This window comes from Octodon degus, unplaced genomic scaffold, assembly GCF_000260255.1.
Source record: "Octodon degus isolate 3935 unplaced genomic scaffold, OctDeg1.0 scaffold00176, whole genome shotgun sequence".
In the NCBI taxonomy this organism is placed as follows: Eukaryota; Metazoa; Chordata; class Mammalia; order Rodentia; family Octodontidae; genus Octodon; species Octodon degus.
Window position 1 is genome coordinate 392,257 of NW_004524752.1, and position 16,713 is coordinate 408,969.

At 36.7% G+C, this 16,713-nt stretch overlaps 1 protein-coding gene and 1 pseudogene across 1 annotated transcript in view; both read right to left on the reverse strand.

Annotated features, from left to right (window-relative positions):
• Positions 1–16,713, reverse strand: part of Rgsl1 (regulator of G protein signaling like 1) — a 79,807-nt gene that overhangs the window by 24,542 nt on the left and 38,552 nt on the right. The window contains exon 10 of the mRNA XM_004643456.2: positions 1,127–1,232. Within this exon, the coding sequence (XP_004643513.1) occupies positions 1,127–1,232 (106 nt within the window). The remainder of the gene's footprint in view (positions 1–1,126; positions 1,233–16,713) is intronic.
• Positions 401–1,046, reverse strand: LOC111813251 (annotated as a pseudogene).

Consider the following 16,713-nt stretch of genomic DNA (forward strand, 5'->3'; position numbering starts at 1 on the left):
AAACATATATATATATATATATATATATATACAAAATAGTTACAATAATTATACTGCTAGTTTCTATTAGCTCATTGAAAAGAAAGGTTTGTGCTAATATTCTACAATTACCTCATGCTTATATCTTTTAAAAATTTTCTTTCTTTTTTAAAAAATGGTTTATCACCTCCATTTTTGTATAAAACACATGGGAGAAACCTAGCCAATCACCACACAACTGTAACCATGTGAGAAGTATTTTATCAAACTTGGTGTCTAAGAACAGACCAACGTTTGTTTATGTCTACAGCATTGCATACGCATTTGCTTTAACTGCTTTTAAAAACGCTATGTGTTCCCAGTGATGTCTTCTGTCCAGGTGACAATACAAGGACGGGGCAGTGGAGGGTGGGTGACAACCCTAAGCAGTTTTCTGCTGTCCCTTCTTTCCAGTCAGAGATTTGTGGATGTGAGGAATCACACCACCACCAGCGATAGTCGCCTTGATGAGGGACTCCAACTCTTCATCTCCGCTGCGGGTGACGTGGTGTGATGCGCTTAATCCTTCCGTGCTTTCCCTGCCAGCTCCAGCACTGAGGCAGTAGGTACTCCAGGACTGCTGCACTGCAGACGCAGCAGGGGCACCCGCTGGTCCCTGGCTGGTAGTGCGAGTCTTCAGATGTCCGTGGCTGTGTCCCACCGGAAACTGCAGCCCAGCTCTCTGTGAGCGCGACACGGCCTTGGCCTTGGCCTTGTCTCTGTCCTTCCCAGCTTTGCCTCCAGCCGTAGTCTCCGCCGACTTTGCCTCCTCCCGGCCACCTCACGGCCTGCTGCCACCCCGCACTGCCACAGCCGCTCTCTCAGGTTTATATCTTGTACTCTGAATAACTACTCTGAAGATAACAACACACTACGTATTAATTATTGTTACTCTCCTATTATGTTGTTTTGAGATTCTGGATTCTTTTCCTTTTTAAAATAAAAAAATATACATTGCGTAATAGCAATATCAGAAAACAAACACCTTAAAATTCAAAGGACTCTTAGTTCGTATATGTACAATACATGAATAAAACGTGAGACTGCCCACACATAGAAGGAAAGGTTGTGCTTGGAAATGTTGCAATACCCCGGTACTACGTCTTACCTAGGTCTTGCTGAGGGTTTCCTTAGACCTGTTTTTTTGAGGAAAGATATTTTTCTGGGGGTGAACCCAATTTTCCTTCGCTCTTTAATAATTTCTGCAGTGACATCTAAGGAAAAAAATCACAAAGTTGATAACACCATGTTATAAGGAAACATTGCAAAAGATCAGAAGAGAAAACACAACAAGGACATGAATCAGATATTAAGTGCATGCAGAAAAATCACTGTCCTCCCACTGTTGTTGTCTCAGGCTGTTCACGGCGAGCACAAACCTAGAATGATTTACATCCTTGGCACTGAGCTCAGTGTAGCTACATTTGCTAGAGATGTCAGGCATTAGCCAGGAGCCTACCTTCCCCAGAGACAGCAAGAGCAGGTCCATGGGAGTTTCCCATTGCATTTGTGAACACCCAGTGTTTCCCTCCTGTAATCAGCCACTTTTACTGAACTACATGCCATATACATAGTCTTTGCTGAAACCCCAAATGTCCCATCTGAAATCCTTCTACTTGCCCTGTGAAATCCTGAATCTGTGAACAGCAAATTTACAAAATATTGACCTCATCTTTTAGCATCCCTACTACCATCTTGGTTTAACTAAGGTCTCGTTCTCCCCAAAGACATTGCTTCCACTAGCATGTCATTCCAGCATACTACACATAATTCAGTGTGTGTCAGGTTCTCTATTGCTATTTAGAAACAATTATTACAAGAAATATGTTAAAATATCATTTAAAAATTATAATAGATTCTGCTGGGCTCAGTTTTATAAGAATTCTTTGTGGTTTATTTTGTAGAAAAAAAACATGGATTGTGATCTCATCAAAAAGAAAGATCACGCAGCTAGAAATGATGATGTGACCTAGTTAGGTAATCAACGCTTTAGGGTGTTTATCAGCTTTGATGTCCACACATAGGAAGTTTGGTGTGGTAACACTTTCCATGCTGTCATATAAAAAAGATTGAATGCAATATGAATGCATACTGGAAAAAATAAATGCAGTTTGAATAGAAGAAAAATTAAATTTATAGTATAGAAGAATAAATATTAAGAGAAGAAATCATGATTGTCTCAAAAATGAAACATCTTTCAAGATTTAGCAGTGCTGTACAAAAAATATTTAAAGCCATCCATAAACTCACAAGAAATTAAAGCAAAGCAAAATTAAAACAGAGATTAAAGTAAAAGAAAATGCTAACAACCAGAAAAGTGACACCATAGCTGCTCTACAGGGATTTGTAGTGTGGAAGCTACAATGAAACACCAAACAAAGCCACAGAGCTTTTTAAAAAGCCAAACATTTCAGCCCTGCTTCAACTGTTAGACATTTAGCAGTTATGTCAGTCTCTCTCTGTCTCTCTGTCTCTCTGTCTCTCTGTCTCTCTGTCTCTCTCTCTCTCTCTCTCTCTCTATCTATCTATCTATCTCTCTCTTTTTGTTTTGGTACAGGGTATCACTGTGCAGCTCTGACTCCTAGCGATCCTCCTGTTTTCAGCTTCCACAGCACTGGGATTACAGGCATGCACCACCATACCCAGACTCTGTGGCCAGCTCAGTGTGCTCAGGGGCAGGGCCGGCATGCATGTGGTGCTGGGGATCGCTTAGTCCTCTGAGCTATCTTGCCGACCTGAAGTCATGGAAATTTCTGCAGAGAAATTTAGCAAAGCTTTTGACAGATTTTCAGAAGCAATTAAGGATGTCACAAAAACAGTTCTACAAAACTCTGGGATCCAGTTAAAAACTTGCAATAACAATAGAATTTTAAATTGTTCATGCTCGGTTCCCCACCCCACATCAGTGATGGCTTGATGACAGCTGACTGCGCTGTGGATGCAGGATGTTAGCACCAGAAGGAGCAGTGTAGTATTATTACTGTTGTTATTGTTATTAAGAGAATAAAAAATAGTAAAACAAAAAAGTTGGAAATGATACCGAATTTGACTAAATAACAGGAATTCAACAATGGTTGTTATACTGCATGCTGTAGTCTTCAAATTAATTGTTTAGATTACCAGATACGAGCATGTAAAATTGGTCAACAAAGTTCTAAGGAATGAAAAAGGAGAAGAAAAAAATTTAAGCATTAACTTCTTTCAATAGATAAGCAGAAATTGCTGCAATTAGCCAAGCTATCCTGTATATACACACAAATGCGTATTTTTCCCTTTCTTCTTTCTCTATTTTGTCTTTTTCCTCATCCCAGTTGTTCCTTCCCTTTGGACATATTCTTTCCCTTTCACAATGTCTATTGTACTTTCAAATGTTATTTACTCTTTCAGCTTCTTACACTAGTGAGAAAATATGATGTCTATACATGTGGGTCCAATTTATTTCACTTATAAGTATGATTTCTAGTTGCCTCTATTCACCTACAAAAACTTTGAGTTTATCGTTTTCTATAACTAAGTAATACCACATCTTTTGTATTCACTCTTCAGCTCATGGACATCCGGGTTTTTTCCAAGATTTGGCTATGAGAAATTGTGCTGCTATAAACATGGGTGCACATATATTGCTGTGCTATGATGTTTTCAGTTCTTCTGCATAGCTGGGTTCAGTGGGATTTCTAATTCTAGTTTTACCTATCTCTCTGGAGAGGTTTTTTGTTTTGTTTTGTTTTATTTTTGTTTTTCGGTACTGGGGATTGAACTCAGGACCTTGTGCTTGCCAGGCAAGCACTTAAGCTGCTGAGCTATCTCCCAGTCCTCTAATCCTAGTTTTATGATGAATCTTCCATGCTGATTTCCATAGTACTGGCATTATGTGTCAGTCTATACTTCCACCAACAGTAGAGAAGGATTCCCTTTTCCCCATAGCCCCTCCAGCATTTGTTATTGGTTGACTTCTTGATGATAGTCATTCTTCCTGGGGTGAAATAGAATCTCAGTGTTGTTTTAATTTTGTGGATCACAGCTCAGAGAACTTCCCTTGATTGTGGTGAGGTGGGGTGGAGAAGGGCTCACCAAGTCCTTTAGCTGTCCAGGGCTCAGCCTGCCTTTCACGATGGTGAGGTGGTTGGTCAAAGCTCTTTTGATAGTGGGGTAACAGTGTAGGGCTCACCAAGGCTCCTACATCAATGTATGTTTGTGGGGGTTCCAGCTTACCTAGGCTTCTGTGACTGTCCTTATTTTCAAGGAACTGGTGTTTATTTTCATCACAAGTTTTCTGCTGCTTCCTGGAAGTACTGGTGGAAGAATTTGCCTTCATGTTGGCCTATGTGAAATGTTTGCAGGACTGGGAGTATTCCTAAGTAGCACCTTCCAAAATCACTTAAAAGCACAAATATTGGGCTACAGATACTCAGGCCTGTGGACAACAGTTGGGACAGCATTAGATGAACTAAGATGTTGGGAAAAGATGAGGTTGGAAATGAAGATGTATTGGGTAATATGGGGTTTTGCCCTTTCATATAACTGATAGTCCTGTAATTGCATCAGTCAGGAAAATAGGAAGTTTTCGTGACACAGGAAAACAGCAAGTTCAGTCCCAGTATGGGCAAATTAGTGAATTAGTGAGGCTGTGTCTCAAAATGCAACGTAGAAAAAAGGACAGAAAATGTAGCTTGGTGTAAGGGCCCTGGTTTCATTCTCCTGTGTCATCAGAAAAAAAATAAAATGTCCACACACACACACATCTAGAACTCTATGTGTGCCAAGAAAGGTACTAGAAAACCCCAAAATGTTCCTCTCTGAGTGAACCTTAGATTCGAGGAAGTGAAAAGTAGAGGGCAAGATAGAGTTATCAGCAGCCCCGCTAAGTGTTGAAAGAGTATCCCAACACAGACAGAGCATTTTGTTCTACCAATCTGCAATACTGATTTCCACTAAAGTACTTTTCCTTTTGAGTTTTGGCTCCAAAAATATAAGAAACTATAAAAGCATTCATTAACCACAAGTTAAGAGAACATAGATTTCATGGAACAAATCTTTGTCTGATTGAAAATACAAATCAAAGTCTGATTGAAAATACAGACTTTATCAAAACTATTGAGAAATTCACTTAAAGTAGTAAACAGCATCACCCACAAAAGCAGCAAACACAAGACCTGGGAGAGAGGAGAATCTGATTTCCAGAGATGCCACATTGTAATTTCAAAAATATGTAGTTTTTAACAACACATGGCAACAACAAAAACTATGAGGCATGGAAAGAAGGAAGGAAGGAAGGAAGGAAGGAAAGAAGGAAAGAAAGAAAGAAAGAAAGAAAGAAAGAAAGAAAGAAAGAAAGAAAGAAGAAAGAAAAAGAAAGAAAAGCTCAAAGCCATATGTATGGTTCACAGGGGAGAAAAAAAAGAAGAAATTGCAACTTCCATGAGAAGTCCAACAGTTGTCTTGAACATGCTCACAGAACTGAAAGAAACCATAGAAAATAAATAGAATCCCAAGGATGAGCTCTCACCAAATGAGAAAATATAAACAAAGAGAAAAAATTTTTAAAGGAAACCAAATAGTAATTCTGCCTAATAGTGAGACCCTAAACACCCTGTAGACCTTTCCCTAAAATACAAAAATAATTTGACCCAGATCCCAGGCCCAGCATGTGAATGAGACAACCTGGGGCCCACTGAATCCTCATTCAACCCAGAGCCCAGGCCCGGCCTGTGAGTGAGACTGCCCGGGGCCCTCCAGATCCTGATTCAAACCAGAGCCCAGGGCTAGTGTGGAATCTGCAGCAGAACTCCCTGCAAACAGGGTAGAGGCAAGACCCACCCAGCTGATTCAGGAACAGAACATCTTGCCAGAGTGGCACAGACAGTTCAACTCCAAGAGCTGCAATAGGAAGAAGTGGAGTACAGCAACCAGATCCAAGCCACACTCACTTGGATGAGATTGAACTTGGTAGATCCAGACCTGGTGCTAAGGTAATAACTCTATCTAAGCTCTACACCAAAGTTCAGAAGACAGTGCTGTAGAAAATGACAAAGAGAAGGAACAAAATGCAGTCTCAGACCCGGAGCCCACCCAGAACAAATGAAGAAGACACTAGCATAGAAGAAATTGGAAATCACACACATGAAGTCTCTGAAATAATAGCATTGGAAGTAAAGAAACAACTGCAGAAAGGTATAGAGAAAATCAGATAAGAAATAATTTCTCAAGTAAAAAAAGAAATATAACTATAATGAAAGAAGTACTAAGTGCTCCTAAAGAAGACACTGATAAAAAAAAATAGAGCAGAATATAAAAATGATGGAATCCTTGAATAAGCAATATAGGAAAGAAATAGAATGCATGAGGCAGATCCAAAGTGATATACGGGAAATTAAAACTTTAATCACAAGCTGGCAAAATCGTTTGAATGAAAGGGAGAATAGACTTTCAGACCTTAAAGACACCATTGCAGCTAGTGAAAAAGTAAGAAAAGATCTCATAAAAACAAGTAGGATGCAAGAAAAAAGAATTCAATACCTACAAGATGATTCAACGATAAACAACTTGAGACTAATAGGCATCAATGAGAAAGAAGGAGCCAATATAAATGATATAAAAAGAATATGGGCAGAAGTAATAGCAGAAAACTTCCCAAACTATCTGACATTCAGGTAACTGAAGCATATAGAACTCCAAATAACATCAACCCAATTAAAACCACACCCAGACATATGATAATCAAGATCCCAGAAATTCAGCACAGGAACAGTATTCTCAAAGCTGCTAAAGAAAATAAGGATTTTTTTTTTTTTTTGCTCGCTCAGAATGCTGTTAGGGCAGGTTTGGCTGGCTTGAGTTCTGGGGATTGAACCACAGCAACCTGAGCTGACTGATTGTTTAAGCAGGCTCTTAAAGAACTGAGCTAAGGGGCAGGCCCCCCACTAAAGACAAAAACAGACCACGTTTAAAGGAAAATTCATCAGGATAATGGCAGATTTCTCTTCACAAGCCATCATGGCAAGAAGAGCATGGAACAAAGTACTTCAAGTCTTGCAAGAAAACAAATTGCAACCCAGACTGATATATCCTGCAAAACTCTCCAGTATAATGGAGAAATGAAATACTTCCATGACAAAGAACAACTAAGGAATTTCATGATGACAAAGCCAAGCCTACACAGACTACTAAATGATGTTCTAGAGGGGGAGCAAAATGACCACAACTCCATGAATGAGAATGGAAAAAAACCCACCAAACAGGGCAAACAAACACAGGAGAATAAGAGGTATACAAAAGCAGTCTTTCAGTTATTCTTTTGTATACAGCAGCAAAATATTTCCATCAGCATACTCTACTAATGGACTTCTCCTGCACCCTATGGGTCATGATTTTGTTTGGGTCTACAGGGTGGATATGAAGGAAATAGCAGTAGCTCAGTCCCACAAGTGACACTTGGCCACCAGTAAATGTTATGGACATTATCCATGTCCACACACACTAGAACTCTGTGCGATATCCTATCCCCAAACTGTTATAAGTGCTGGTCATTTATTTGTCATTCCAGTATTTATCTTATGTTTTATTCTTAGTAATTTTTTACTATCATGAAAACTTTTTCTTAGTTTAATTGTCCTGAAACATTTAGTTTTTAATTAATTAGTGTTTAATTTTCTGAATATTGCTTAATCTTAATTTTTGTTTTAAGATTTATACTGTATATTTAACTTACAATCTATGTAAAAGACATAATATATTTTCTCCTAGCATTAGAAACTTTAAAAAGTATATTTCCATTTTCCATTGACTTTATATTACTTCTTCCCTATCTTTTACACACACACACACACACACACACACACACACGAAAAAGATATGTGTATAACTCCACATAAGATTGATACTGTTTCATAGAAATCTTTAATGAACTTTCAAATGGGTTCATCTAATATATTTTACATAGCTATCATTATTGAGAGCTCTTTATTCTTCATCCAGGAGCATACATCAGCTTCTCTTGCTTTCTGAAATATTCTTTTTGTTATTTCCTATATCCTACATCTGGAAGTATTAGAATATTTCAAGTTTGTATAACTGGAAAATATTTTACTTTTATTTTTCAAAGGTATGTTTGCTAAGTATAAAATTCAAAGAGGACAGATCTGTTTTTTTCCTTTCTTTCAGTACTTTAGTGTAGTTTCTTACATACTTGGCCTTTTTCTTCTTTCTAATGTGTAATAAGATGCTATTTAATTTTGTTCTTCCATAGTTAATTTTTATGTATATGCTTTAATGATTTTTTTCATTATAATAAGTTTTGGACAATTTCATTTTTGTATATCTGGGTATGATTTATTCAAATTTCTTGTGCAAAAGGTTCATTTTTCTTGGAAATGTGGTGTTATAAATTCAACTAAATTCAGAAATTTTAAATCTTTAAGTATTTATTGCCTACCTCTACCTCTTTCTACTTTGAGAATTCTAATTATATGAATGTAATTTTCTTGATTTTTGACACAGAGTGAACTATTATATGACTGACATAAATGTATAAGAAATTAAGAAGAGAAAAAGTGCAAAGAATTGAAAAAAGGAGACAAAATTGTTATCTTCTCCTTTCCATAGACATGCATAGTACAGTTGTCCAGACATCTTATATACATAGATAAATCTCTCACCTCACTCACTCTCCTGTCCTTCTCCTCAAATCGGTAACTTTTTTTCCTTTTGAATAAGTTCATTCCTTTTTCCCAGCATCTATTGTACCCTTCAGATTCCATTTTTGTTTTTCAGGTTCTCACACTAAGGAGACAATAAGATGTTTGCACATGTGGGTCTGATTTATTTCATTTAAGAGTGTGGTCTCTAGTTGCATCCATTTGCTGATAAAAGACTCAATTTTGTTCTGTTTTATAGCTGAATGATACTCCATTGTGTAAAAGTATCACATATTTTTGTCCATTCTTCAGTTGATGAGTATCTGGGTTGTTTCCAGCATTTAGCTGACAAATTACACTGCTATTACATGGGTGCACATATATCACGGTGGTATGATGCTTTCAGTTCTTCTGGAAAAATATGCAGGAGGGTAATAGCTGGCTATAATGGGATGTTCAATCATAGCTTTTTAAGGAATTTCCATATTGATTTCCATAGTAATTGTACCAGTCTGCACTCCCACCAACAGTGCAGAAGGGTTTTCGTTCTCCACAGCCTCTCCAGCATTTGTTATTGGCTGACTTCTTGATGTTTGCCATTTTTTTCTTGGGTGAGATGGAATCTCAGTGTTGTTTTAATTTGCATTCCTCAAATGACCAATGATGTTGAACATTTTTTCATGTATTTATTTGTCATCTGCATTTCTTCCTCTGAGAAGTGTATATTCATCTCAGATGCCCATTTTTTAAATGGGTCTTTGAATTTGGGGGTCCTTATATTTTTTAATTCTTTGTATGTTCTAGATATAAGGACTTTATCAGAAGGACAGTTGGCTATAATTTTTACTGTTTGTTGTTTTTCTTTTTACTCTGTTGGAGATTTTCTTTGAAGTGCAGAAACAGTTCAAAAAGATGAGATCCCAGTTGTTGATTCTTTGAAGTATTTTCCGTGCAGTTTGGATTTTGTTAATGAACTCTCTATGTACCCCTACGTTTTTAAGATTTCTACCTACATTTTCCTCCAGAGGATTTAGTGTTTCTGTTTTAATATTTAAATCTTTGATCCATTTTGACTCCAGCTTTGCACATGGTGATAGGCATGGGTCTAGTTTTAGCCTTCAGCATGTGGAAAGCTAGTTTTTCCAGCACTATTTACTAAAGAGGCTATCTTTCTTCCAGTGAGCATATTTGCCCCTTTATTAAAGATAAGGTAGCTGAGTTTGTTTGCAGTTGTGTCTGCATCTTCTAATATGTTCCACTGATCCTCAGTCTGCCTCTATGCCAGTACCATGCTGATTTTATCACTGTAATTTATAGTATAATTTCAGGTCAAGGATTGTAATACCTCCTGCCTTTCCCTTGTTTCTCAAGATTGCTTTTGATATTCTGGGTCTCTTCTGGTTTTAAATGAATTTGAGGAAAGTTTTCTCCAGCTCTGTGAGGTATACTAATGAAATTTTAATTGGAACTGTATTGAATCTGTATAACAATTTTAGGAGTATGGACATTTTCACAATGTTGGTTCTTCCTATCTAGAAGCATGGAATATTTTTCCATTTTCTCAAATCCTCTTCAATTTCTTTTCTCAGAATACAGCAATTTTCCATGCATAAATGTTTTATGACAATGTATTAATTATTGAAGCTGTCCTACTAGTCAGTTCTGAATCTGTCTCACTGCTGTTTCTCAATAAAATTATTAAGAAAAAAATAAAAATAAAAACACAGAATGGTACAACTCAAAAAAGTGTTTTATGTCCTTTGTGAGTTTGATTCCTAAGTATTTCAATTTTTTTTTGGATGTTATTGTGAAAGGCAAATTTCTCTCTCAGCACATTTATTGTGTACAAAAATGATACAGAGTTATGAGTGTCGACTTTGAATCATGCTACTTTGATGAATTGGATATTAAATCTATAAGACTCTTGGTGGAATTTTTGGGTCCTCTAGTAGAGAATCATGTCATTTGCAAATAATATTTTTACTTCTTGTTTTCTAATCCTTATTCCTTTTATTTCTCTCTCTCGTCCAATTTCTCTGGCTAATATAGTTTCCAGAACTATATTGAGTATGAGTGGGGACAGTAGATATCCTTGTCTTGTTCCTAATTTTAAAGTGAAGGCCTTCAGTTTTTGCCCATTTAATATGATGTTGGCTATTGATTTCTCATAAATAGCTTTTATCAGGTTGAGATGCAAGATATAGACTATTTCAATTCTCTGAGTGTTGGACTTTGTCAAAAGGTTTTTGTGCATCTATTGAGATGGTCATGTGGTTTTTGTTCTTGGTTCTATTGATGTGGTGTATTACATTTATGGATTTGTGTATGTTGAACCATCCTTGCATTCTTGAAATGAATCCTACTTGATCATGATGTACAAATTTCTTGATCATTTGCTGCATTTTATTTGCTAGTATTTTATTGAGGATTTTGCATCTCTATTCATTAGAGAGATTGGCCTGTAGTTCCCTTTTCTAGTTGGATATTTTTATGGTTTTAGAGTCAGAGTAATGCTTGCCTGCAGGAATGAGTTTGGGTGAATTAATTCCCTTTCAATTTCACTGAAGAGTTTGAGAAAAGTTGGCATCAAATATTCTCTAAATTTCTTGTAGAAATCTGCTATGAATCCATCAGGACCTGGGCTTTTCTTTGTTGGTAGGGTTTTTTTTTTCCATTACATTTTCAATTTCATTTCTTGTTATTGGGTCATTCAGAATTTGTATATCTCTTTGACTTAGCTTTGGCATTTCGTAAGTATCTGGGAAACTGTCCATTTTCTCTGTTTTCCATCCTGAGAGAGTAAAGATTTTTGCAAGTAGGTATTAATGATCTTCTGAATTTCTCTAGGGTCTGTAGTGATTTTACCCCTTTCATTCTTTATTGTATGAATTTGGGTTTTTTCTTTCCTTTTGTTTGGTTAGGTTGACTAGGGGGTTATGAATTTTATTTATTCTTTCAAAGAACCAACTCTTTGATTAATTTATTGTTTGTATTATTTTGTCTCCAATGTATTAATTTCTTCTCTAAACTTTATAATTTCTTGCCTTCTTTGGGCTTTGGGATTGACTTGCTCTTCTTCTAAGAGTTTCAGGTGCACCATAAGATCCTTTATTTATGCTTGTTCTGTTTTCCTAGTGTGCAAATTTACCACTATAAATTTTTCTCTTAAGAGAACTTTCATTGCATCCCACAGGTTTCAGTAAGTTGTATCTGCATTTTTATTTGATTGCAAGTATTTTTTAATTTCTTCTTTAACTTCATCTGTGACCCATTGGTTGTTTAGGAAGATGTTATTTAACATCCATGTATTTATGGTGTTTTTGTAGTTTCCTCTGTCAATGTTTTCCAGTTTTATTACAGTGTGATCAGATAGTATGCATGGGATAATTTAAATTACTTTACATTTATTTAAGAGTGCTCTTGGGCTAGCCAGATACTCAACAGACTAAAGTGCCTGCTTAGGAAAGTGCAGTGACTGGATTTGCTCCTTGGAGTGCCACACTGGCTCTGCCCTCAGGGCACACTGAGATAATGACTGAGAAGGTATGGTGGCATACACTTGTAATTCTAGCACTTGGGAGGCTGAAAACAGGAGGATCACTATGAGTCTGATCTGTGTAATGAGACCCTGTACTAAATGCATTTTTTTAAAAAAAGAGTGATCTCTGCGCTAGTATATGATTTATTTTGGAGAATGTCCTTGTGTAGCTGAGAAGAATGTGTATTCTATTTTTGATGGATGAAACACTTTGTTAACGTCCACCAAGTCTATTTCTTCACAACTTTAGTTTAGCTCTGTTGTTTCTTTAATAATTTTTTGCCTAGTTGATCTATCTTTTTGTGACAGTGGGGTATTAAGGTCCCCTGTTACTATTGTATTATTGCCATTTGATTTTTCATTTCATTAAAATTTGTTTTATGAAGGAGGGTGCTCCTACTTGGGGCGCATATATATTTATTATTGTTATCTCTTCCTCTTGCAATTTTCCCTTAACAAGTGTGTAGTGACCTTCTTTATCTCTTTGGATGACTTTTGGTTTGAAGTTGATACGGTCAGCAACCAGGATAGTTACTATGGCTTTTTTATTCTGATTTCCTGTGGCACAGAGGATTGTTTTCCAACCTTTAACTTTTAGTCTGTGAATTTCCTTTTCAGTTGAATGTGTTTCTTGTATGCAGCATGTTGTTGGATGTGTTTCTTAATATACTCTGCTAGTCTGTTTCTTTTGATTGGTGAATTGAGGCCATTTACATTGATGGTTATAACTGATGTGTATTTTATCTTTGTCATGTTATTTTCCTGTTATAGTTTTGTAATTTTTCCCTCTTTTTAATTAGTTTCTCTGATTGGTGGTTCCTTTCTGTTTTTATTGAAGCTGTGATCACTTCTGTCTTTTTCTAGAATATCTGTCAGTACTCTTTATAGGGTTGGCTTGGTGGTCATGAATTTCTTTAATTTTTTTTGTTATGGAAGGTTTTTATTTTTCCATTGACTTTGATAGATAGTTTTTCAAGATACATCAATCTGGGTTTTAAGTTATTTTCTTTCAGGACCTGAAGTACTTCACTCCAAGCTCTTCTTGATTTGATGGTTTGTATTGAGAAATCTGTCATGATTCTGCTGCTTTCTATTGTAGGTGATCTTTTGCTTCTCTCCAGCAGCTTTTAATATTCTATTATTTTGCTGAATTTCTGAGATCTTGATTATTGTGTGTCTAGGTGTAGCTTTATTGTGATTATGGCTATGTGGAGTTCTATATACCTCTCTTATCTGTATGTCAGGTTCTTTTCTCATGTTTGGAAAATTTTCTGGTAGTACTTCTGCAAATATCATATTTATTTCATTTGTGCTGTCTCCTGCTGTTTCATTGACACCTATTATTCTTATATTATTTTTCTTTGTATCATCTTGTAGCTGCTAAATTGTTATTTCCTGGTTCCTTGGTAGTTTTAAGAAATCTTTTATTTCATGTTCATTAGCTGCTACTTCATCTTTGAGGTCTGAAAGTCTATCTTCAGTTTCATTCTAGTGGTTTTGCCATCTCTCAGTGGAGTTATTAATATCCTTGATACCTGCTTGAGTCTGTTTCATGCATTCTGATTCTTTCTTGTATTGTTCATTCAGTGTTTACAATATCTTTCTCATCTCCATTTTTCTATCTATGTCTTCTTTAGCTGTGCTGAGAAGTTCTTTCACGATTGTTATCCTTTCTTTTTGGACCTGAGAGATTATTTCTGCTCTTATTTCTTTTGTTTGTTTGTTTGTTTGTTTGTTTGTTTGTTTGTTTTGTATCAGGGATTGAACTCAAGACCTTGCACTTTCCAGGCAGGCATTTAAGCCACTGAGCTATCTGTCCAGCCCTCTTATTTCTTCTATAGCCTGATGGAATGGTTTCTTTACTTCAGTTGCTGTCATTTCAGAACGTTCAGGTGTGTGATCTTTAAGTTCTTATATGTCTTTGTCTCCTGGATTTGTTCTGAGTGGGTAGAGGATTGAGACTACCTTTTGCTCCTATGTTTTGGTATTTTTGAAGCTCCCAGTAATCACCCAGACAGAGTCCCACAGGCCACCCAGAGTCTGCCTAAGTTCTTAAATGGCTCCAGCAAAGCTTTGCCACTGCTTACATTGGGTCTACAGATTGTGGCTTTCCTGCATCCCCTAGGCCACTTAGAGACTTCCTAAGTTCTTAAAAATTTAGACCAGCACCAGCAGAAGCTGCACACCTGCAGCTATGGACTAAGGAAGGTCAGAGCTTCCCAGAGTCCCACAGGCTTCCCAGAGTCCACTAAATTTCTTAAATGACTCCAAGAAAGCACCACACTTGTATGCACTGGGCCAACAGATTGCAGCTCTCCTGTGACCCCCAGGCTACTCAGAATTCTCCTAAGTTCTTAAAAGTTTGAACTGACACCAGCAGAAGCTCCATGTCTGTGCACTGTGGGCTAAGAAAAGTCAGAGCTTACCAGAGTCCTAAAGGCTGCCCCGATTCCACCAAAGTTCTTAAATGGCATCAAGAAAGTTCCTAAAAGAACAAATTTCAAGAAATGCACAAACTAGAGAGAATGACTCAAGAAGAAATGAAAACAAAGAGGTACCCAAAATCTGGTAATTTGATTGAGATTTCTATCTAATAGCTATAGAATTTATACCAATCTTTCTCAGACTTTCAATGGATTGACTAGGAAAAGACCTTTCCTAACTTATTTTGAAAGGTCAGTATTATCTTGATACTAAGTAAAACAAGAATATCAGAAAACTGTTTATCAGCATTCCTTATGAACACATGTGTTTTAGGGAAGGTTCTATAGGGTGTTCAGGGTTTCACTACTAGATCAGGCTCATAGTAATCCGCCTGTTTACAGCTTCCCAACAGCCGGGATTATAGGCACACACCACCATGCCCAGTCTCAATTGCTATCTTAGCGCTCCCCTGGGGTGGAGCTGGCACGGCAGGCCTGGGGATCGAACCACCGGCCCATGTACCTGCTTGCAGGCACTTAATCTGCTGAGCTATTTGGCTGGCTCTTAAAAAGAATGGTTGGAAGAGGACAGTGAGATAGCTCAGCAGACTAAGTCCCTGCTTAGGAAAGCTCAAGGTTCAATCTCTGGCACCACATGCTGTGCTGGCCCCTCCCACTAGCACACTGAGCTGGCCACCACATCTGGCCACTAGCACACTGAGCTGACCATCACATCTGGCATGGTGCCAAACATCTGTAATCGCAGAGCTTGGGAGGCTGAAAGCAGGAAGATCATTGAGTTCAAGCTACATTGTGAGAGCCTGTACCAAATACATTAAAAAAAAAAAAAAAAGAATGGGTTGAGGGGAAAGAAAAAAAGAATTGAGATGTGTTATATACATGTATTAACTCACCACAGTGAGTATAATCATTATGTACTGTGAACACACACTAATAAAAAATTAAAAAATAAGGAAGGAACAAGAAGAGGATGCCTTCTTTTTTCATTTGTATTCAATACTATGTTAGAAAGATTATAGATACCATTCAACAATAGAAATGGAAAAAAAAAACAGTTTACAAATGACCAAAGGACTTGAATGGAAATATTTCCAAGATTTGAAATGGCAGAGAAGCATATGAGTTACTCAGTATCCTTAATCATAGAAAATGCAAATCAAACCACACTGAGATACTGCTTCATGCCCACTAGTATGGCTATAATTTTAAAAGATAAAAAAAACAGTCAGGTGGGAAATATAAAGAAAGTAGAAGAAAGAAAGAAAGAAAGAAAGAAAAAAAGAAAGAAAGAAAGAAAGAAGAAAGAAAGAAAGAAGAAAGTAGAACCTTTGGCACATTGGTAGTGGAAATATAAAATGATGAAATTGCATAGAAAATAGTACGATGGTTCCTGAAATAACTAAACACAGAATTAGCATATAATCCATCAACTGTAATCCTAGATCTACAATCAAGAAAACTGAAACAAATATTCAGACAAGAAGTTGTACATGAATTTTCATAGCAGCACCATTTATAATTGCTAGCACATGCAAAAATCCAAATCTTGATCCTCTGATGAATGAATAAGCATCATGTGGTATATCTATACAGAGCAGTATTATAGTTATAAAAGAGCCAATATATGTCCAAATATGCATAAACTTCAAAAGCATCATACTAAGTGAAAAAAACCAGATGTAAAATATCACATATTACAGGATTCTATCTAGATGAAATATCCAGATCTAGGCAAACTGATGACAACAGAAGCTGATTTGTGGCTACCAGGGGTTTTCAGGATGGGAAAGTGGTGACTGGTTGCTTAATGGGCACAGAGCTTCTTTTTGGTTGATGAAATGTTCAGAATTTGACAGAGGTGTGAGGTGTACAACACTCTGAGGGCATTAAATGCTACTGAACAGTATAATTTGGTTAATTACCTTATGTGAATTTTGCTTAAATATAAGAAAACATGTTCCAAAATGTTAAGATATTAGCTCTATATCAAGGTGTTTTAGGGATATTTTAATAGGAATTTATAAGCTGATTATAGTATTTATATAGAAATATAAAGGTTAAGAAAAGGTATGCTAAAAAA